Source organism: Thermobia domestica, chromosome 2, assembly GCF_964235325.1.
Source record: "Thermobia domestica chromosome 2, izTheDome1.hap1.1, whole genome shotgun sequence".
In the NCBI taxonomy this organism is placed as follows: Eukaryota; Metazoa; Arthropoda; class Insecta; order Zygentoma; family Lepismatidae; genus Thermobia; species Thermobia domestica.
The window spans coordinates 370,070,903-370,096,286 of record NC_137455.1 but is presented as its reverse complement, the minus strand read 5'-3'; the positions used below and the strand labels follow the sequence as shown (position 1 = coordinate 370,096,286).

The window sequence follows — 25,384 nt, the reverse complement described above, 5'->3', positions numbered from 1 at the left end:
TTATTTTTCCTTTAAGTTGTCCTACTTTACCTTGATTTGAGACTTTCAAATTTCATCCTGTTTTCCAGTGAAACGTAACTAATTCAATAAGGACATAATTATAACGATAATTAAATTGAAATCCATCGTAATATGGCGCATGACAAATACTTTATCATTTTATATCTAAAGGTAGATCCACCGGTATTGTAACAGCGCTGCTTGAGCGATTGACCGTAGAAATTCTCAGTGGTAAAGCGTTTACCTCAGGCTACGCAAATTTGTGGTGCACATTATAATGTCTGTGGATTTACTCTGTGTTCTTTAGTTTCCTTCCACGAATTATTTCATAATTATTAACTCATAAATTACCAATGTCCTTTAAACTAAAGCGTGTAATCGTGGAACATAAAATTGAATATTTCATTTTCATCTTTCCGAGTCGTGGCTTGGATCACATTTAAAGCTATATACGCAGTCATATCTCAAAACGTAAGCCTTCAACCAAACAATTGATATGCTTCTATTATTTGCTAATGTACTTTCTTCGAAAAGAAAGTTCAGATAATACCGTGTGGAAAACGGATCTAATAATACAGGAGTGTAGAAATTTAAGACTTCTATGAGTTATGTCCAAAGCTGTTCCTAAGAAACCATAAGATTTAACATAAGCCAACGTGTTTAACACTGCTTTTCTTTTTACAGCTATTATACACTGATGCTATGGTTTCCTGAACTGTTTAAGCGATTTGACGCATTCTATCAACAATATCCAAACAGAACGGCTTCCGTGTGTGAGGTGGCTTCCATTGTGTTGAAGAATACGACTGACATTCAGGAGATGTTCTGCGCTGACAGCATTGAAAATTCTGTTTATCGGAACACACTTATTGTAGGATTAGCTTCGATACCTCCCAGTATTTGGCTTCCTTTGTGTGTCAATAAGCTTGGCATAAAATTCTTCTTAGGTATGTATATTACTTGTAGTAATTGTAATCATTAGTACCACCCTCTTTCTTCTCCTACTACTACTAGTACCACTACTAAGTTTATTCAATCAATCAATGCCAGGATACTTGTTTCGAATTCAGAGGCATGTCCCCTTGGTTTTAATGTAAGAGTAATGCCCTTTGTCACACAACAATTACCTTCTTATTCTCCTAATCTTTTTACTTCTTTTGACATTCATATAAGCAATGCTAATTTCAGGACGCTGCGGTGGATGTGTGCAGTGACGCAGAAGGACAAAATTAAGAATGAAGTGATCCTTGGAACAGTAAAGGTGAAAGGTAAAGGTAGTAGAAACTGCAAGAAAGTAGACTGTGATCGTTTGAGTATGTAAGAAAACCTTTGGAAAATACGTAGTTCCAAGAATGGATGCTATAGAACTGAATGAAGAAACTAGCCTGATCCCAGCCAAAGTAGTGCATTAAGAACCATATGGTGCAGTGGGTGTTACAGTGGATATGACCCAATATAGAAACAGGTGGAAGACATCGATCCAACATGTCGATCCCTGCTAATTGGGGGAAAAAGGCTTAGAAGAATTATTTCAGGAAATGTCTGGAAGAAAATTCTCCCTCTGCTGCTATAAAATTTCCCGAGAAGACATATCTCTGTTTATGCTCAACATGGGTTTACTAGTGTATTCTGACACACAAAGGGAACATAATTCTAATGCTACCTTCCATTATCATTCCTGATGAGACGAGGTACAAAACCTTCTCCCGACTATTAATCACAAAAAGGGAAAAATTCTTAAAAACTGGGAGAAAATCAATCACCCTCCTTCCTTGCCAGCTATAAGTTCAGATAACAACACGGGTATATTCCGTTAGCATTGTAAATTTTCAGGTACTAAGACCGCGTTTCCATTTTACATGAATCTTGTAGCTGTCATAAAAGGAATCTTGCAACCAGATCTTTCTATTTACTGTTTACACATTACAACTTTCTGAAAGCTCGAAAGGTATCTCCATCCATACAGCACTACACTCTAGGGAACAAATAGTGTACCTTCTCATTAAAAACGTGTATTTTGGCGCATTTTCCCTTCCTGTCCAAAAAATTCCGTTGTTTCGGAAGCAGCGAAACTGTTTTCTTCTTTCTCCTTTCTCAGCGAGATGGCGATAGCAGATAGCAAGCAAGACGAGCCAGAAAGTTGCACATGGTTTAACTCCTTGCAAGATGAAAAAATGTATTTCCCTTTCAATACTAGGTTTACATAGAGAAATATTATAGGGTTTCAAGATTTTTTTTAATGACAGCTACATGATTCATGTAAAATTGAAACAGGTCTAAAATTTGCTGTACTTTGAAAGCACAGAAATAAACAACAAGAACAGCAACTACTACTACTACAACTACAACAACAACAACAACAACAACTACTACTACTACTCTCTTCTGATCGAAAACAAATGTGAATGAATAATAAGAGTGAAAAAATATTGGAAAAATTCGAACAAAATAGGCTTTAAGCAAACAACAGGCCTGCCTTTTGCTTAAAGTATCTGAATCGACACCACGATCACCTATTCTCAACTCAACAACATGAACTTGAAGAATTTTAAATTTGATATATACGTATTTTTAACATCATTTGTAGGAGATGCTCTTAACTACAACGGATGCTTTAGGACAGTGATTCTCAACCGGTGTGTCATACAGTAGAACGTTTGAGGTAAACGTGACAATGAAAGTGAAAAATAAATGAAAATAATACAATATAGGTTTTAAAAAAGAGAGCATATATGATTTCTTGATGATTGTCTGATTTTTACTTATGTACGGTTACACGGAATGCTTCTCGCAGAAGTGGTAGCATGACCACTGACACTGCATGACAAATTCGATCTTTGAGGTTCTCAAAGGTATTGATGTACGTATATGTGATATGTTATAGATGTGTAGTTTGGAAAGTCCTCTCACAAAAAGGGGGTAAAGTTGAGTGACCGTACTGCTCATGATTTCTCAAGGTATCCAACAGTTTGAAAACAGTTGAAATAATCTCGTACAGTGTAATGAAGAGGAGCACCATCCTGCTGAAACAACCGTGTTAAGGATATCATGTTCAAGTTGAGGTTACATGAATTCAGTTAGAATATCCAGATAACGCACTTTCTTGACCAATAGTCCATTGACTTTTCTCTGTGTGGTACCCAGTTTAAGTTGACTTCGGAACTATCTCATACGCATTCAATAAAGCCCGCTTAAAGTTTGTCGCTCCAAATGCAATAATTTTGCTGGTTGACATGTCTATTTAATGGAGGATAGATTTATCGCCAAAAAGCACATGTCTTATTAATTCGTCGGATCAATGCACATTCACACACATTCCTCACAACCCTCATTGTACAGGTGATGTACGTAACTCACTATGGATTTGTAGATGACTAGTTTTCGCGCGAGAGAACGTACAAATTTAAAACTGCATTCGGTTGATTCACGTGCTACTTCCACATCTGCTCCGGATCTCTCGTTGCTCATCAGTAACCATACCAGTCCGTTTGAACTTACTAGTTTCCATATCGTCTTATTCTTAGACCTGATATTACCTGACAGGAAATTACGTTGCAGCTGTACGTACAAAACACATGTAGGCAGACATTGCTGAGTGGCATCACGTTAAGCAGTGATCAACATTGCGCGTAGTGATCGCCCTGCAACAAAGGAAGAAGACCTATAGAAAATAGCACGTTCACCAGACAACCATTGTGACTGATGACAACCTTCAGAAAACACAAAGAAGTTAGTTCTTCACACAGCCAGTGAATAAAGGTCCAATTACTTAGTGAAACATATAATATACCCATTATTACATAGTATATTTGGCTCATGTTTCTCCTGCTGGTGGATAGGACGTGGACTCGGGCCAGTACAGTCATTTGATTTAAACTTATTATATTTCTTAAGAGTCTTCATCCCGGCGAAATTAAAGTACCGCTAATTTTACAGTAATTATGTGATATCTTCAAATAGATAAAAGATAATTGAAATATATAACAAGAGCGCCCTAGACAATATTATTTTGCGTGAGGTACTGTTATCACAAGTCACCTAGTGGCTTTCCGTTTTCAGTTTAGAAACGCGAAAATAAATGCCGATTTTCAAAATGGCTCGAAATCGAAAGCAGATAAGTGAGTCGTGATAACGGTTTCTCATGTAAAATAATATTGTCTAGGGCGCTCTTGTTCCACATTTCGATTATCTTTTATCTTTTTGAAGATATCACATAATTATTGTAAAATTAGCGGTATTTTAATTTCGCCAGGATGAAGACTCTTAAGGAAGAGGTTTTTCAGTTATAGTAGGTAACATGCTCTCGAATGATACTCCAATCGTATTCTAACATTTTTTTTTAAATATTTGGTACACACTATATAAATAACTCGAGAGAAGATGGCCTTATTTGTTTTTAATATTCTAAGACTGTGCTGAAGATGTAGTTTAATGATTTTTTTTGTTTGTTTTCCAGTATTAAGTTATATTATATCTGGTGCTTGTGCCTTTGGAATGTATTTCGTCGAAAATGCCGACCAAAATCTTGTTCTCTCCTGCATATTTGGAGCATTTACCAATCTCGCTTCCAGTGCCATTTACTGTATTATGGTCGACATATTTCCAACAAGTCTCAGGTAAGGACATATTTTTCATTTATTAGCTATTGTTACAAGTAGCGTATGTGGGTAACTGTTATAATTGTGTGTCATTGTTAGAAGTACCTGTGTCACTTGTAGGAGTACCTGTGTCACTTGTAGGAGTATCTGTGTCACTTGTAGAAGTATCTGTGTCACTTGTAGGAGTATCTGTGTCACTTGTAGAAGCATCTGTCACAGTTAGAAGCATCTGTGTCACTGTAAGAAAGTGCTAGACAGACAATAATACTATCTACTAGTGTATCTTTTTCACGAATTATAAATGTTTTGCGTTTTCAGATCCAGCAAAATGGTCAATGACAATCGATAGTGATATGTAAAATTGAGTCTCTGTGAATAGATAGTAAAGCAAGTTCATTCAACATATTTTATCTTTTTCTGTTCTTCAAATATGTTTTAATTAGTCTCAGCTTCGAAAAGGTTCGTCCAACCGAAGCTGTAGAGACAGGAAGCACAACCAGTATTCCAAGTAGTATTTTTATATTTAGAAGGGAATAGTGTAGCGACGAGACGAAAATTTTGGTTGTCTCGTTTCACTTCGTGCAAAGCATGTCTAGTCTCATCTCAAATAGTTCTGTGTCGTCTTGTGTAAACCATGTCTCATCTCGTGTTTTGTCTTGAAAATATTTGCTCGTCTCATCTTGTGTCTTATCTCGAATGGTTCTGTCAGTCTCGTGGCAACATTAGGTTTTGATTCTATTTGGGTGTTTCCGCACTTTTGGACCACCCTGTATACTGAGCATTATAAAATATATCGTATATTAATAAAATATGTTATATTAATGGTTAGGATAATTATTTTGAGTTTATTTAATATGTAAATACTCTTAGCCCTAATATCTTAATGGACTCTACGTTCCCGTTGTCTCCCTAGCCTCGGTGCATAATTGTGGGAAGTTACTAATATATATATATATATATATATATATATATATATATATATATATATATATATATATATATATTAGAAACACGCTTGTCCTAAAAGGAAATGAAATTGAGTGGTTGAACGCTAACTTTTGACGAAATTCTACGTAATGACTATCTTAGTTCTAATTTAGGGCCTATATTATGCTTGGCATGAAATGATTACATGTGAATTTTATATAAATAAGGAGACACGGTGGTGGTTCAATGGTAGAGCGTTCACGTATGGTGCGTGGAGTCAATGGTTCGGTCCCAGCTCCCGCCAAGTGTACATTGTGATGGACAAACACAGAGTTCGTGGGTTTTCTCGGGATTTCCCGTTTCGTCCTACTTTCTTCATTCCACCATTTCATTCATTTCTCATTATTACAGTCTTCTTTAGCTTAACAGGCATAACTGTGAGACGTAAAACTCAAAGATTTCGTTTCGTTTCATATGTAAGTAATTACAAACTTATTTTCATTTAAGTGAGTGTTAGTAGTGCTTGATGTAGGTTAGCGATAAAGCGGTATATACAGGGTGGTCCGGAAGTGGGATTACCCCCCTTTAGTTTCAACAGTATAATGTTATTTATGGTAGAATGTTAATGATAGAACACAGTTACCTTGAAGTCTTAAGAGTCATAAACTTCGGTATGATCACTATCCATGTCGTAACACATCTGAATTCTGCGCCAAGTTCTCGCAGATACTCCGGAGTCACGAGGGTGAAGACATGTTCCACAGCTGCTCGTAATTCCTGCGTTGTGTGATATCGAGCGTTTCTTACTTGTTGCTTTATGAAACTCCAGAGAGCATTGTTATGTGTCGTCAGATCGGGACTTCTTGGAGGCCAGGCAAAGGTAACTGTTGAAGATGCACAACCTCTTCCAATCCAGCGGCCAGGAAACGTCTGATTCAGGTAATTGCGCACGTGAATCGCGAAGTGTGCGCTGGTGCTCCATCCTGCTGTATCACAACAATGTCTTTGATACCATTTTCTTCCAGTTGAGGCACCAATCACCACTAAGCATCTCCAGGTAAGAATGCCCATTAACATTGTATTCGAAGAAATACAATTAGGGGTACGCCCACTTCCGGACCATGCTGTATATACACAAACATCTGATATTACAGGAACTTGAGAGCCTGACGAATTTCTGAGTACGCTACTACTAGTATATATGTACTATGTTCATATTGTACTTTGTTTCAGGGTAATGGCAGTGGCACTCTCTCTGATCTTTGGACGAGGTGGAGCGCTACTAGGGAACGTGGTATTTGGTTTCCTCATTGACTTAAATTGCATCGTCCCTATGTTTTTATTTGGAGCCATGCTTATAGGTAAGTTGAATAAAAACAAATTCATGATATTAATGCAACCAAGCTTCTTGTAATTAATAATTGTCAAATTTATGAAATATGCAGAGGGACATGAGACTGAGGACAAAATATTTTGAAAACCATATTAAGCAAAAGAAACAAATTCAGAAAGGAAGATATGAGGAATTCCTTTATCCATATGATATCCAGGCAGGGGCGTACGGTGGCTCAGTAATAGTCTGGTGTGTGAAGTCCCTCGTTCGATTCTCGGCCAAGTAAGTTTAAGGTGGACAGCATCGTGTCCGTGAGTTTTCTCGAGGTACTCTTGTGTCCTCCACTTTCTCATTCCACTAATTCTTCCATCATCATTAACATAATTGTTTACCTTAGCCTAAAGGGCATAAAATCGTCGGACGTCAAACTGAGAGATTTCATTTTTTTAAATTCAGGCAGTATGATTGTTCATATATCATACATCCACTGGGAGATCCCGTGATCAGTCCATAGTGTATCAGTACCATTATTATTTGGCTTTTTAGACATCAGTTCACTACCTTTAATTGCTTCTTCAATTCTCTCAATTCTGGTCTTCACCAAAACGCAAATTTGGGTTTGCACTGAAAGCATATCAGCTAGGTTTTCTTTTCCTTTTGACAATTTTGTTGGATAAATAAAACAGACATCAAAATCAAAAAAAGTGGTGAAGAGTAAGAAAAATACCAGAATATATATATATTTTTAATAATCATAATAACGTACTAAACTTGATGATCATAACTGTAAATATTTTTTCCAAACCTAAACTACACTTTCAAACGAAGTAATCGAAAAAAAAAGGAAAAAAAAGACCTCTGTGGGCTCATTTCATATCAGTTTATGTCAATGCAACGAAAGTTGTGTTTTAGTTTGCAATATTTGATATCACATACACAGCCTACTGATTTTTTGAGATGAAATCAGTGACGCAAATTTCCATTTTAGAATTATCTATCCTCCACATTTTTTTTTCCTTGACAGACTCATCACCAATAGTTACCCACGAACATTTTGCGAAGACTGGTTTGAAATGAGGCCTGATATAAGAGTACTCACGCAACAATTTTTATAGAGCGAATTTGACTAAGGGCATATAATTTGAAGTACTCACCAACTACCTCTGTAAAACCTGTTGCAGAAGAACCGCAAGATTTTGAAACATGGATATTTGGATAGGGCACATACTAGTTCTTAAATGAAGTCTTGACCCAACTAGGGTAGGTCCCATAATATTAGAGCTATGGACCTTTAAAGTTCATTTTTTCATGTTTTTGGGAGCCTATAACTCCAAAAGGAAGCATTTGTGCACCCAGGCTGGTCTGTACTTTTTGTTTTATCTTGGTGTCAGGAATCACCTCCTAAACGTTGTCGGTGTTGTTTTGAAACACCCTGTATACACGGTATATAGTAAATTTTGGGACGAAATAGCGTTAGTAGACCATATCCCAAATTTAGATTATGAGTCGCAGCAGGTCAGACTTAACATCATTTGTCAGCTGAAGCTCTCAGATAAGTTACGTCCGGATTAAGAATGAAAAAGTGTCAGTTAACAAATTTTCATCACCAGGACAATAATTCATATTTGTTGAGTACTGTTCATATATTCATTTAATACTTTACTTTTTTTTTTTAATACAGTGTAATCTCCTAAGTGCTCAAATTGACCTTCAACATTGCATCATACTTTGAACATTTCCACAACATCATGGCGTACAATACGTCACAAAATCTTATCTGCATCAGTTTCAATATATGTTTCTGAGATATTAAAAAAAAAAAAAAAAAAATCATTAACTGTATTGGGATTTCTCTCGTAAAAGTTGTTTCTTCTTACACCCCCCAAAAGAAAGAAACCCATTGGTGTTAGGTGAAGTGAACATAGTGTCAATTTGATGCTGCTACCTCCGAACCAATGTTAAAGCATAGTGGAGAGATGCTCTGTCTTGGTGAAAAAAAAAAAACCCTGTTCGCAGAAGTTAGCTCTAGTACTGTTATGGTACTACCTCGTCACGAAACATTTGTAGACAATTTTTCCCATCCACAGTTTCATTAAAGACAGCTGATCCGACAACGCCTTCACTGGACATTGCACACCACACCATGTCAGGCTGGTTCACTTAGTAAATGATGGTAATACGAGGATTATCATCTGCACAGCAAGTTGTGCCTGTTCACGTGACCTGACAATTTGAAGCACGTACGTACGATCTTAGCAAAAAGTTCTGGCTACAAACCGATATGGTCACGCATCAGTTCGCAGAACTGCAATCGACAATTAGGGTCGTCTTTGAAGAGACCATGTACCAGCCGTAAGCGATAGCAGGACGTCGGGTATATATGTTTTTGAACTCTTGACAAACGTTAGTCACTTTCATCTGATAATCTCCAGTCATAGAAGTCTTACAAAGACCAGATATCGGTAAAGTAACTACGGAACTTGTGCTTTCAAATTTATTACTTATGTGATAGATGTAAAGTTAGGGGGAGAATACTTAAAGCTCCTTGCCATGCTGTGGATACTTGCTTCACATTTTCACATTTTTAATATTGCTTTACGACCCACTTTCCTTTCTCTTAATTTAAATTATTTGCAATTCCTGATAATTACTTGTAATTACTAGGTCTAATAATAAAAATCTAAACCGACATATGAGGAAATAGCTTGGAACATTTCTAAAACGTAGATCAACGTTATAGAATACCTATTTGGAATTACTGTTTGAAAAAAAATCTAAAATGTGAACTAATGCTGAAACAACTATGAGGCTACGTTAGACTCATTTAGTACCTACATAAGTACCAGGCCCGCAACCAGACACAGAAGTTTGGGGGGTCATGAATAAGATAGGGGGGCCAAGTCATTAAAAATTCTCTTATAAATATCTAAAATGTTATTTTTGTATTAATAATAGCATTTTGTATTGAGGTCTGGAGGGGCCATGAAAAGTTTAGGGGGGCCAGGCCCCCCTCTAGTTGCGGGCCTGATAAGTACTAATTATACACTATAGGCTCAGTAATATGCGTACATAGTGTAAATTACAGTTGGCAAACTCCAATCGACTATGAAACATAAAACGTATCATTGATTGTTATGTCAATTAAGGAACCAATAAAAATTATGTTCACATTGTAAATGTTACACAATTACAAAAAAGAATATTGTTTTACCATCAAGAGAATAACTAACATATATACTTTGTTTTCCATCTTTACAGGAAGTGGTATTCTGTGCTTGGTATTCCCAAATTCAAAAAATTATTCGGCAAGTTGACAACAACGAATTTGAAACGTACAAATAAACTCTGTGATAAGACTAATATATATAAATATGTATGCTCGAGCAAAGTAGCTCGACAAAGAACGAAACAAAAATGTGGAATTAAAAATCCACATGCAAAATATATATATTTTAAAAGACTATATGTATACATTATACAAGAGTGCTTATGTATGAACAATTTATCCTAGTAATATATGTGTCTTATGTATATATATATTTTTACATAAACTACTACGATAGAGTGTAAAATGCTGTTTTTGATTGTTTTTATGTTGTCAGCATTATTATTATTATTATTAGGTCTGTAACTGTATCTAATAAGGAAAAAATAAAACCTGAAAAATGTACTGCTTTATTTATTTAGTGAATGGATGAATTATGAACAATTTCAAATTCATAAAGTGAGGGATGTGATCGAAAAAGTATATAAACCTATAGGAACGAAATTGTTGGATGAAAGCAGGGGTGCCCACAGGCAGTTTTAGGCAGGGGCGGATCCAGGACAGACTTCTGTGGGAGGCGGTGGATTGTAATATTGCTAGTTAGAGCTACTTTTAAGGGCTCCAAACTCTAGGATGGGTTTCATTTATATATAAATAAGGAAGTTTCCTCTTCTAGCGGGGGGCGATCGCCCCCGTGGATCCGCCCCTGGTTTCAGGGCACAGGTTGTGAGCATGGGATTTTTGGAGTGATATACTGTAACTGTTTCATTGGAAATGGCACAATCCAACTTTAATAATATCTAATGATATTTTGAACAATTTTTTTACAAAAAAGTTCCGAAATTCAATAAAATTTAATTTACAAAGCAAGTTATCTTGTCTGTCACAACCAACTCCGGACTCCTCTACTATTTCTTTTGAGCGAGGGATGCGCTGGATTTTCTCAGGATCCTCCCGTTTCCTCCAAGATTCTCATTCCACCAATTCTTCCATCATTCATTTGCCTTTGTCGTCGTCTCCCTTAGCCTAAAGGGCACAGTCGTAAGAGGTTTAACTGAAAGATTTCATTTCATTTTATTTTTGAAAACTCAGCATGAGTTCTTACAACTCATCATTTTCTTCATTTTATTCAATTCGATTAGATCTATTATCAATTGGTATATATCCCTGGACATTTTTCGTTAATCTCTAATGATATGGAAGATATATATATTAGGTGTACAACTTTGCTTCCGCCGTTTTTTTTCGACATTCGAGGCTTTATTTAAAAAAAATGCTTATACATTTATGATTTAAAATATTGTCCATCGCTGACCACTACTTTCTTCCACCTTTCGGGCAACGTACGAATCCCGCGTCGGAAAAACTGCTCATCTTTTGAGGTGAACCAGATATCGATCCAAATTTTGACTTCTTCATAAGAACGAAAGTGCTGTTCAGCCAAGCTGTGTCCCATCGATCGAAACAAGTGATAGTCAGATGGTGCAATGTCTAGAGACTTCGATGGGTAGGATAGAACTTTCGATTTCAACGTTTCCAATTATGTTTCGATCGACTTTGCGATATGTGGTCGTGCATTGTCATGGTGCACAATCACTTTATCGTGTTTCTCGTATTACGGCCGTTTGTCTTTCAATGCTTGGCTTAAACGCATTAATTGCTTTCGACACAGATTGCCTGTGATTGTTTCAGTCGGTTTCAGCATCTCATTATACACTACACCGAGCTGGTTTATCCGTCGACGCAAAAGCATGGCCGGGACCTCCCATGATTTTCTGCGCTGGAGGTTATCGTAATGAGCCCCCTTTTTGTCCCCAATCACAAGCAATGCAGAAATTCCTTCCGTCTTTGCCTTTCAAGCAGCTGTTCATAAGCAAACAAACGCTGCTCAACATCTCTCGACTTCAACTCGTACCCAATTTTCTTTTTCTGACTCATTCCTATGGCTTTGAGGTGTTTTGAATGGCTTCGTGGGCCAATTCTTCCTGCCCGAGAATTTCAAGACAGTGACCATAAAATTTTCAGCTGAAAACGAGACAGGTTCCGGCTTTTTAAAAATCATGACAAATGAGAAACAGGTTAGTGCGTAAATTAGTTGTTGTTTACCTTAGCAGCACCTAATACATTTATATTGTATTATATTGACTTTTGCGGTGTTGCCAACACCCTCCCTTGCCAAGTGCCAAATTGCCAGCATCTCTCGCCATGCCCTAAGAAATTTAGCGTTAAAAAAATTTGCAATTAAGTTTTCTCTACCTACATACAATTTACTTATAGTGACTATATTTTTAGACACGTAAGAATGAATATGAAAATTGACTATAAAGTGGCTAGAGGTGAAAAGAATGTGGATAGGATTGCAACTGGTCCTGAACTAGCAACCCTGGACTTTTAGGCATACTTTTGCTCTTATCAGCGCCCTGGTATCAAAGCTTTCCTCCCTTCGTTGCTCTCTCTCTCTCTCTCTCTCTCTCTCTCTCTCTCTTTGCTACAGGGCGCGGTCAAATAATTTGATACTTACGAAAAAGGACAGACGGTGAAATTTGTTCAACAAAAAACAAGTAACTGCTAAAACCCTTGCTGCCTTTCGAGCAGTACTGCGAACTATAGATCATGTTGAATGTAGAGTGTTTCAGTTCAATCCTTGCCTCTTTGTTGTTATTAATTATTAATACCTTTATAAGAAGAAGAGGTAGTGGGCCTTATGCAGAGTCGTTTTGACGTATGATTAGCGTCATACTAAAAGCCTGACTACTGCAGGAAAATATGTAAGTCGAACTCTTTAGTATGGCACTAATCACGCGTCAGAACAATTCCGCATAATGCACAGTAGGTTTATTTACTACTTTCACTTGCATAAAACGGGACAAATAAGACACTTTTCCATCTACTGACGGAACGGCCGGGACACACCGCTAAAACTGGACGTATGTTAGCCCTACTTCAAGAAGTAATGCCTCCAATTTTACATTTTTGAAAACCTCTCTTCCACCACCATGCCGGTCTTCGATGTCAAAACTATACTACTGTTCTTGAAATGTTGAAACTACTCACTAAACGTTCTTTCACTTATAACGACTCTATAGAAAAGCGTCGTCAACCTGGTCCGTCTGGTAAAATATATGTTACGAAGCGATAATAACTTTTCTTTATGCAAGAATCAACTCAGATATTCAAAGATCATTAGTCTCACCTTTATTGCTTGATATGTCTTAAATATTCTTTTTAAGACCGTAAAATACATAAATTCACTTGACTAGGTCAACACATAACATGTACATAGCCACAACTATCCCATAATAATCTCTTACATATATCAAAAACATTCTTCTTTTCTGTTAATTTAAAATGAACATTCTACTAAGTATATTACATATTTATGAGCACTTTTTGCCCACGGTACAGGTAAATATTATACAAACTAAAGTATTTCGTTATAGAAAATGTCGCCCGACAAAGGGACTGAATATAAAAGTCATGAGTAGGCTTGGCTTTTATATTCAAGAACCACTGGTCTGATTAGATTAATGTTCGTATATTACATATGTTCTTTATATTTTGATCACACCTCGTATATATCTTCATTATTTTTTTGGTTAACCCTTATATATATATATAATATTAGTTATTATCATTCACATAAATACATTTACAATAAATCTTTGATTTCATTAATATTTCTCTTTTATTACATTATTATTTATTCTTTATCATTAAAAACATCGTCGCTTAGAAATATAATTAACGAGGGTGAAACACAAATTATCAAGATTACTAGTTTCGATCATTATTACAAACGATGATGTGACAAATAATATTTATTCTTTTCGGGCGCATTGTATAACAAATAAGTTAGATGTTGCAATTGTAATGTATACATAGTGGTACTAAGATGTCATAAATAAAGAAGAATTTCATTCAAGGTAGTTATTGAATAATTGATTTTATAGAATGGATCTTATTCTTAACATAATCTTTGACAATTAAACACAAATCAATCTGATATAAAGTAATTTTTTTTGCCTTTAACTAATTATAAATTGAATTATGATTCTTCACATTAATAAGAAAGAATAAAGATTAAACATAACCTACGTTTGAATAATCAAATGGAAGTAAATAAATTTATTTTACAGAAACAAAAGACACCTTTTTGTTATTAAATAAACACATTTTTCATTATTATTGTTATTTTTCATTCTTATTTATTTGATCAAGAATGTTGGGTGCTACTAACTCTTTAACTAGATGCATCCATTTTTCCTTAACGTCATAAGAAAGATCATTTTCATAATTAGCATGAACCGGTAAATTGGAAGATAAATGTTCATAGAAATTATCGCTTAAATTTTTAGATAAATGCTCATGAGAACCTACAGCTGACATGGGTTTAACCCCTACCATATCAGCCGCAATTAGTTTAAATTCATACTCGAGTAGGGTTCCAATAGGGTACACTGTACAGCACAATCATGATTATGTCCTGTATTATTGTTTTGTACAGAAATTACTTCAATACCTGGATCTTGATGTGAAGTGCCATCTCTTATCCTTCCATTACTTCTATCCACGTAGTTCGCTGCGTTGGTGGAATTTCTCCATACATTTCGTCTATTTTTAAACCTATTTTGACTATATGGTCTAACATAGGAATTATTACGATTAATTAGGTTAGGCGGATTCCCTACATAACCTTGTCTATTTTGTTCATTTTGATTGCTAGAGTATACTCGTCTTAGGTTCGGTTCATTATTATTTACACTTCGGATATTCAAATTCCGAACAGGGACCAAATGATCTGAATTATTCTTATTTTTACCCATTCCTGATTGTGTTAGATTCATAGCATGGTATTGAGTTTCGTAGCATTGTACAAGCATTAATAAATGACTGAAACTCATACACTGTGTGGAAAATAAGATCTGCTGTAATTTAAATGGAAGCAAATTGCGAATCGATGCAATTATTCTTGATTCCGATTGCAAGGGATTAACAACCTTTAATTCATTATAGACATTTATAACAAACTCTACAATAGATTTGTGCAATCGAGGATTGAAATGTTGATTTCTAAGAGTGGCATCTCTGTTTGCCAGCAAAAAGTCATTTTCGTAATTCGCGATCAATGCCGCTTTAAATTCCTCATATGTACTAATGTGATCACGTATTGCCTTAAACCATAAGGAACAAGGTGGGAGTAATACATGGGGTATTAATTTCATGTATTGTGATCGGTCGATAGACATTATACTGCATTCGTCTTGGAACTTCTCTAAGAAAGAACTAGCATTTTCATTGCACTTACCACTAAATTTACTCATGGCTTTGATTTCGCTCATCTTGACACTTAACTTTACCTTTCTTTTCTCACTCCTTGTTCTTGTGGTGTGGTTGTTCCGGTCCGTAGCGTGCTGTGTCATGATACCATTTATATTTCGTTCATCAGTGATCTTCGGACAATTTTCCTCTAATATAATATCCTCCTCAGATTCCGGCGAAGGCGTATTTATATCCGGTGATTGGGGAAACTCGAAGCGATCACTGCCCAGATTATTGCGATAAATGCTGTCTCTAGCCTGTAACGTTTTAATTTCTTCCTGCATAGTAGCCAACTGGATCTTTTGATGTTTAACGGAAGATTCTATTAACGTTAAATCCTTTTTTACAGCACAGATTTCATGATTTTGATGATCGTGCTTTTCTTGACACTCATTGGCTAACCTTTTTAACTTCTCTTCAAACTGCGAGGATATGTCGTTCATCACCTGGACGATTGTTTGTTTCGTATCGTCTGATTTCAGTTCTATCCGTTCTATTCGTTTACTTAATTCTTCATACTGCTTGCTAGCTTCATTAAATTTCAGTTCTATCTTCTTTTCCATGGTCTGGTTAGCTTCATAGAACTTCAGTTCTATCTTCTGTTCCATGGTCTGGTTAGCTTCATAGAACTTCTGTTCCATGGTCTTGTTAGCTTCATAGAACTTCTGTTCCATGTTTGTGTTAGATTCATTGAGCTTCTGTTCCATGGTTTGTTTTATCTCAGTCGTCATTTGCATAATTTGTCGCTGCACAGCTAACAAAAGTCGATCCTCAGATGACAAACTTGGTGTTGCACTCATTTCACCTGGATTACTGGTATTAGATTCCTGTTGCACTATTTCACTATCCATTTTTCTTTTGATGACCTTACCGCTTCGTAATACGGTTAAGTTCGTATTCATAAATGGTAATATCCAAGTAAATTCAGCCCTACTTTCCTTATTCGGGAACTGAATTTTCAAGAGTCCCGGGTTTGGTAAACCAAATTTTTATAACGACTCTATAGAAAAGCGTCGTCAACCTGGTCCGTCTGGTAAAATATATGTTACGAAGCGATAATAACTTTTCTTTATGCAAGAATCAACTCAGATATTCAAAGATCATTAGTCTCACCTTTATTGCTTGATATGTCTTAAATATTCTTTTTAAGACCGTAAAATACATAAATTCACTTGACTAGGTCAACACATAACATGTACATAGCCACAACTATCCCATAATAATCTCTTACATATATCAAAAACATTCTTCTTTTCTGTTAATTTAAAATGAACATTCTACTAAGTATATTACATATTTATGAGCACTTTTTGCCCACGGTACAGGTAAATATTATACAAACTAAAGTATTTCGTTATACACTAATAACGGTCTCGCCATAAGTACCGGAGAGCATTTGATGAGTCTCAACCGTAAATTTTTTCATAATGAAGAAATCCCGCAAATAACGAGAATTTGGCTCGTAAACTGAAATTTTCAATCCAGAATACCTTTACAATGCGGATACAAATGGACTAATGTTTCGATGTAGTTATGTTCAGGGGTAAAAAAAGTGAGGGGGAACGCCGAGGTATGCCGTTACCCCACTTCCAAAAATATCTATGGCGTCCCTCGAGCGAAGATAGGCACCGGGAACGACGTGACGTCATGCATCCCCTTCCTTTTGAGATCTACTTTTATCCCTGGTTATGTTGACAAATTCCCAAGCTTATTGTATAACGTCTTCATCTGTTTATTTTCATTATCATTACCACTAAGGCCATCTATTGGAAAACGGTGGAAGTAAAGTTGTACTGCTAGCGACCGGTTCGTTCATGGAGAACATTCCAATTACAATAATTAACTTGTCATAAGTACAGTACATGTTGTATTTTAGTAGCTACTCGAATAACAAATTATTTCAAATGCACAAGAAATCACATACAAGAAATAAGTACTCGTACCTTGAAGAAATAATTATAAACATATTAATTATTTGTTAGAACGAGCAATGAAGTCGTACATCAAAAAGAATATCAGCAGACGCAGGTCGTGAAGAAAGACACAATGATAAAAAATTGTTTTCAAGCTAAAAAACTGAGGTTATGTAATGTATTAATTATTGCATACAATACCGTACTTAGTACACTTTTCAAACTACTTTTTTTTTTTTAAATAATGTTTACCGGTGTAATTCTCTATGAGCCGCCTGTGTGTGTAAGTTAAAATGTGAACATTGTAATCAGTGGCGTATTTAAGGGGGCTTCTGGGCTTAAGCCCCTTGCAATTTTATTTATTATTTTAAAGTAAATGAAATATCTTTCATAATTTTCACATTTTTAGGAATAAAATTTTCAACCCCCCCCCCTGAAAGAAAATCGTAAATACGTCACTGTGTGTAATAAACTCACAGCCCTTTACCAACAGACAAAGTCGTATAACAGCGGATGGGGCTGCGATATGAATTTTGATGCATGAAACACTGTCAGAGTGTCAATAGGTAGACAGAATGAGAAATCGTATTTCGCCTAAAATGGCGAATGTGATTTTTATCTGTGAATAATAGCTGATAAAGTGTGAAGCAAAATGAGAATTAGGCTAAATGACTATTAAATCCTAAAGGCCTACAGTAAATTGAGCTACTTTACTTTTTTTTAAAAAAAAAAAACTTTTTAGGACTTTCAAAATATGGTAAGTGTAAATATGGGAAATCAAAGAATGATTACATTCATCCGTCTGTAGGTCTACAAGTAGCATTCCAACAATGGTAAGGAACATGGGGGAGGGATGCGGTGGCTCAGTGATAGAGCGGTTATCTACCTCTTGGTGGGTAGGGTCTTTGGTTCGATCCCCGGCCAAGTATGTTTGTGGTGGGCAACATTGTGTCCATGGGTTTTCTCGTGGTATCAACGTTGCCTCCAACTTTATCATTCCACCAATTCTTCCATCATCATTCAGTTGTTTTAATCGTCGTCTCTCTTATACTAAAAGGTACAATCGTGGGACATTCAACTGAAATGTTTTCATTTTTGCAACAGAGGCCTCGGTGGCTCAGTGGTAGAGTGTTCACTTCTGGTGCTTGGGGTCCCGGATTCGATCCTAGCCCCCGCCAAGTGAATTTTGTGGTGGACAAACACCGTGTGCGTGGGTTTTCTCGGGGTTCTCCCGTTTCCTCCCACTTTCTTCATTCCACCATTTCATTCATTAATCATCATCACTGTCTCCTTTAGCCTAACCGGCATAATCGTGGGACATAAAACTCAAAGATTTCATTTCATTTTTGCAACAGCGGTAAGGAATATACACAAAGGTTTCCTCATGCAGATTCAGTGATCCAAAATTTAATCCCAATCGCAGCAACTATTCCTGTATTGAAACTATAAGTAATGTATAGAAAGCAATGAATTATCATAGGATTACGCCAGTGGTCCCGTTTAAACAATGATTCCTATTTTAATCAATAGATTCCATCTGACACGGTTCCGTGGCTTTTCCCCAACGTGACAATTCCCTCTTTTTTCTCTTCGTTAATTTCGTGGCTTTCCTCCCGCAAGAAAATTATCGTAGCTTTTGCCCTAAAAGAACTAATCTTGCTCTAGGCGCAAAATGAATCACGGATGAACATAATAGATACAGTTTCTAACACAAAAGTTACTTCTTCACCTCTAGTGCATGGAGTCCCTGGTTCGACCCCAGCTCGCGCCAAGTGAACTTTGTGGTGGACAAACACCGTGTGCGTGGGTTCCCTCGCGGTTCTCCCGTTTCCTTCCACTTTCTTCATTCCACCATTTCATTCATTTCTCATCATCTCAGTTCCCTTTAGCCTAGCCGGCAAAAATGTGGGACGTAAAACTCAAAGATTTCACAAAACGTTACATTTAATCTTTACTGAATTTAGATGTTATAGATGTTGAAGTTAATCTAGTGAAGCGTGAATAATTTGACAAAATCATTCATTACGATTCACAGTTGGGCATGAGCATTAACAAATTTAGGTAATTCTTGTGTTAGACCTAGCTCGGAATAGGCACAACTTTCATATTTAAAGTTTTATCTATAGAGCTTCAATAGAATTCATCATGCATTAACAGTACTAATAATAATAATTCTTAATGTATTTAGTGGTAACAAACATCATTGCAGCTCTGAGTCCGCCGAAGGAAAATTATATCTTTATACAGGGCGAAAAATTTCCGGTCACCAGATCGCCATTGGCGACTAGATATTTAGAGCTGGCGACCAGTGTTTACTAGCAATGGTTTCTTCCTAAATTCATACAGCTACACAGTTTCTGTTCCGCACGAAAATAAACGTCACTGACAAGGAGACTTATGGAAGTGTCACCGATTTGAATGAAAATCTGCATACTTGTAAAACATCGAAAAATAATCGATACGTATTTTTTTTTATTTCGGCAATGGTGCGGGTTTAAGGATAGAAACCACCCTTTGAACGGTAGGGGTGGTCCCGAAGCATAGACAGAAAACAATCATGCAATGTAGAAGAAAACACACTGCCGGGGGGGGGGGGTTAGAACAGCTGATGCAAAATCTGACGTCAAAAGTACAAAATTCAAAATGTTGGGTCCAATATGGTGATTACAATTACAAAAAGTCTTCTGGTTTGAAATGCTCTGAAGTTAGGCAATAACAACCAAGTTGGCAAGGGTTACTGCGAGGAGGGTACAGACCAATTTCAAACCCCTTTCTGTACATACTTCAACGGGATGCTTGATTAAAGTGTGTCTCTGCACCTCTCACTATTAAGGGTGCTTATTTATAGTGAGCCCCTCCTATTATCCAGGGTGCTTATTGAAAGTAAATTCCTTCGCCTCTAAGTAGTCGGTGTGTTTGTTAAAGGTGAGACTCCGTGTCTCTCCCTACGTCAGAACTTCATGTATCCTCAATTGTTATAATTATGAATTTATCGAGAAAACGTTTTACAGTAATTATATTCCGCAAAAAAAGTGTATGATATATAAACATCGTTTACTCCACGCACACCTTATTACGGAAATACGTCTAAACAAATCGCAAAATGCTGCTGAATATTTGAAACAAAATGTTACAAGATTTTAAAACGCTGTTTTTTTTTAATTACGGCTTTTATATCATGCTTACCTAATAATAAGATTTGCAAATCTGGGAGAACAACACTGATTAGGAACCAGTGATTGGATACAGGCCTGTAGCCAGTCCGAAAATGTAGGGGGGCCTGATCCAAAAATATTAGTCCATCCCATATTATAGTTCATTTACAAGCCTACTGTGAACATTTTAGAGGGGGACAGTAAAAATTTAGGGGGACCCGGCCCCCTAGACCCCTCTGGATACGGGCCTGATTGGATATTTATTATATTAATACGAAGATGTAATTTATGTTAAAGTTGTAGAGAAGGACGATGTCAGAAAAATGTCTCAAGAAGTTTTGCTACTGCATCATGTGGAAGAAGAACATATCAAGAGACTGAATCCTACCAGTTGTTACTGTAGGAAGGATTTCTATTTTGAGGTACTCTTTTGTTCTTAAAATAGGTTCAAAAGTTCATGAATTGTGATCACTCCACGAATCAAATAACAAAATGGAGTTTCCATTAGACACTGTGAGAGAAACCTCTTGAAACCATGATCTCACAAGACTTGATGTTAATTTTCCCTAATTTAATGCTTTCACAAGGATATTTTCAGATTTAAAGATATTGTTTTGGATAATAGTGAGAGGTATGAGGACTCAGTTTCAATAAGCATCCCGCAAAGTGAGAGGCGAGAGGATTCACTTGAAATAAGCACCCCTAATAGTAAGAGGCGCAGAGACAGACTTGAATCAAGCATCCCGTTAAAATACGTACAGAAAGAGGTTTCAAATCGGTCAGCGACCTTCTCGCAGTAACCCTTCCCAACTATGATTGTTCTTGCCTAACTGCAGAGCATTTCAAACCAGAAGACTTTATGTAATTGTAATCACCATATTGGATCCGCCATTTTGAATTTTGTAATTTTGACGTCAGATTCTGCAACAGCTGTTCCATAAACCCCTGGTAGTATGTTTTCTTCTACATTAAATGATTTTTTTGTCTATGCTTGGAGACTACCCCTACCGTTCAAAGGGTGGTTTCTACCCTTTGAACCATTGCCGAAATAAAATTTTTAAAAATGCGTATCTATTATTTTTCGGTTCTACAAGTAAGCAGAGTTTCATTCAAATCGCTGAGCGACACTTCCGTAAGTCTCCTTGTGAGTGAGAGAAAACACGGAATGTGAAGTCTTCACAATGGACGTGGAAAGTGAAGTCTTCACAACGTTGTAATTTGCTCCTCCTTTCCCAGCCTCAATCGAAAACATCGTTACGAGATTCCCAAATTTGCTTCCAATTGTCACATCTTTTGCAGTTTTACCTGTGAGTACTGCTTCATGTAAGAGAGGCTTCAGCAGTCTCAACAGAGTTAAGACTGCTTACAGGAATTCACTGAAGACTGAAACACTGGATGACTATCAAGGGCCCTTCACTTAAGGACTTTGACCTGTAAACTGCAATCGACAACTGGTACTTCAGTGCAGAGAGAGAGAGCGTTACCCAAACTGAGGTCCTAAGGTAAGATATTTTTAATAGGTATGTGGATTATCCAATTCAAAATTGATCATCCTGAATGTAATTGCCTGGTTTTGAAATTTTATGCCCTGATGTAACCTCTGTCAAGCCAAAGGTCGTGAACGGGGGGCTCGAGGAACTCTTATAATTTGTACGTGTGAGATACTGGCGACTATCATTTTTGGATTGGCGAGTGCTTCTGACTTTGAAATTTTGCGCCCTATATATATATATTTCTTTTCAAGCATAAGAAGCATACAAGTAGGATATAAACATCATGCTAAAGTATAAAATGTATCTTGTTATACAGAATTTTAATTAGATTACAGAATGTATAGAAAAGTAATCATAGAAACAGCAATCGTGCAGTATCTGTTACAAACTAAAAAAATCAAGCATGCACGTACAAAAAAAAAAAAAAAAAATCATTCACAATATTATTGAAGAAGTTTACAACACATTAAAATAAAACTAATCAATTTTTGACATATAGTTTCTATTACGAAATGAAATAAATAGTCCTGACAAAGACATATTGAGTAAAAATAAACTCAGTCACAAGATCCAAGTTACAAAGAAAGAGTATTTCACTTAAAATCAAATAAACCAAACAATTCAAAAAATATAACTTCAGTTCTAAATCTAAAGTAAAAGAAGAAGAAAATGGAAAATAAAAATAAAAAAAGGAGACTTTACTAACATTGTAAAAGAAAAACACAAAACAGATTAAAACAGGTAAATGACACCAAGTTGAGAGAATAATTAGAAAAAAAGTACTGAGTGAAGAAAAATATTAATTTTTAAAGCATTTTTAAAAGAATTGAAAACGAACCTTATCGAAGTTGTACTGAAACAAGTCTGATACAAAATAAAATGTATTTGCTTCACAATACTATTACAAATGATAGAGTTTGTAAACAAATTCTTGGTAATGAAAGGAACATTTTTTATTTTTTATTATTTTTTTTTTGATAAAAGGAACACTTATTAATTGAAAATTTTCTAAAACAAAATCTCCATAAATAATTTTGTGAAAACAAGAATTTTGGGAATGACCCAAAAATGCACCAAAAGATTGAGATCTTGACCAATAATTATTTTTTGAATCAGGGGCCACAAAAGTTTCGAACGGTCCCTAAATCGAGTTTTCGTATTGTGCGAGGAATAAGCACATCATACTGAGTTAAGTGATAGTTTGGGTTTGGCTACACTATGTGTAGTTCTCCATATAAGGCCTATAATAAAATTTTTGTTTGAAATGTATTGGATTTTTTGATGCAAAAAGTCAGAGAACGCCTATTCCGACAGAGGTGTAAGATTCAAATCCTTTCTCATATTCTCTCCTAATTCTTTAAATTTCCATCGTAGCCGAAATAAGAAAGTATTTTAATTTAATTCCATAAAACCACTAAAATATCCAGTTTCACTATTCCAGACAACTTGTGCAATATTCCAAATGTGATCACATTACACACATAAAGGATTTTACAAGTGTTGATATTTTTAACATTTCTACAGAGCCATTTCAACATAGCTAGGGACGACCGGGGCTGGTTGTCACAGTTTTTTGGTTTTTGGAATGTAACTCCGCAGGAAAGAAAGTTACGAAAGTATCGATTGTTCTGTGTTAACTTTGGTATCTCTTTCACACAATACCATGGTTTCCATTGATAAATATTATTACGAAAGAGGCATTTTTGATGTTTGAAAAATGCCTTCCGTATATGACAACCTGCCCCGTCTCTGGATTGGTTGTCTTACTGAACAGAATCGGTTGTTCCAGCTATTTTAAGTAGAAAATACAGTAAATTTTAACTACAACATACATGATTTATTTCAAAAGTGCAGCAAAGAAAACTCAGAAAATTGTTCATCCGTAAGAAATTTTAAACTATAAAACATAATACAAAAGACATACTTTGTGCAAGGGCAGTTGTTTCAGGTATTAGAGATCTTAAAATTAAGCTTAACCTTTATTAGGACAATAATGAAAAAAATGCTTCAAGAAACCAGCAAATTGTATGCCTACAGTAATAATAAATGTGAATTAGACATAATATAGTTCGTAGAAGGACAAATACCGCGTATTAGAATTTAAAGACAAAATAACTTGTGTTACCTGATTCATAGGCCTACTAACGTAACTTCAATAAGGATAAAAGGCTGTGATTTAGCTCATTAGTCAGATTCTGCGCAAGAAATAGAGGACTCAAAGTTATGACAAACATAAGAACTAGATCCTGGATCATTGATACATTGGTCGTGCGATATTCTTTACATTCAATACATTGCACCCAACCCTAACAGCACAATTGCATAGCAGGCATATGCCTATCATGTTCCCTCAGGTACAAGGGAATGTGTCTAGTATGTGCCTTTTATACTTATGAGAAAGAAATCACATGGATGGCAAGTGATAGTCACAGTCTATGTCCGCCCCTAGGCACATGCCTGACATGTACCTGGGGAACGTGCCTAGTATATTCTAGGTATGTTCTCCATGCCATAAGCGTCAATGAACCACAAAATTACTCCCCCCAAAAATGTTAAAACGCTTGTATGAGTAATGTGTTTACATTAAGGCGAGTATAAACAACACTTTAAACAAGTAAAAAAAATGTATCCCAGGGTGAGAGCGAATCACCAACCTTTGGATTACCAGCCGCGTGCTCTTCGGACTTGGCCACGGAGGCGATGGAGAGAACGTTGCTTGCAGAGGAGTAAATTGTTGAGGTCTTTTGAATTTGGCTAATCAGAGTGCTCCGTTAAGCGCGTATATTCGACGATAACCGTTCGGGATCAGATAAAATCTACCCGCCATATAATTTTATAACAAATTGACGAGTGTCCATTTACTTTAGTTCATGGTTCTTCCATATTCACTTTCAAATGATCGGCGACAGTTGCCATCTAATAAAGTTTATGCGTTTGTTGCTTCTATAAATAGTATACAATCGCTTAGAAGAAGAAGCAACAAATGCATCAAATGTGGGAGATGAATTTAGAACACCTAAATGGCGAATGCCTAGCACATCTTGTGCTGTTAGGGAACCTTCTCTGGGGAAACTTATGATTCTACCTCGGTAGAAAACTAAACAATAACATTCTTCTTCGTCACTTTCAGAGTCAATATCATTGTCATGTACGGATTTTGTCGTTCTGGGCCTACCTCGTCCGCCTGAATTGGCTGCAAATTTATATGAACTTTCATTTTCAGAAAATAATTGTTTTCTTGAAAGTTGTTGTGAAGTTTTAGTCATTTTCTCTTTGGATTTTTGTCCCTGTTCATTGGAAGTGCTGTCTGATTTCAATCCTTTCCTTTTATTTTTGTGCTCTCTTTTCTTCTGTTCATCTTCCAATTTTCTTTTCACTGGA

At 36.1% G+C, this 25,384-nt stretch overlaps 1 protein-coding gene across 1 annotated transcript in view; it reads left to right on the top strand.

Annotated features, from left to right (window-relative positions):
• The window catches only part of LOC145679620 (synaptic vesicle glycoprotein 2C-like), a 29,492-nt gene extending 19,024 nt beyond the window's left edge, over positions 1–10,468 (top strand). Inside the window, exons 8-11 of the mRNA XM_081750196.1 lie at positions 685–947; positions 4,457–4,616; positions 6,759–6,886; positions 10,117–10,468. Of these exons, the coding sequence (XP_081606322.1) occupies positions 685–947; positions 4,457–4,616; positions 6,759–6,886; positions 10,117–10,172 (607 nt within the window). The 3' untranslated portion in view covers positions 10,173–10,468. The remainder of the gene's footprint in view (positions 1–684; positions 948–4,456; positions 4,617–6,758; positions 6,887–10,116) is intronic.
• The last annotated feature ends 14,916 nt before the right edge of the window (positions 10,469–25,384 follow it).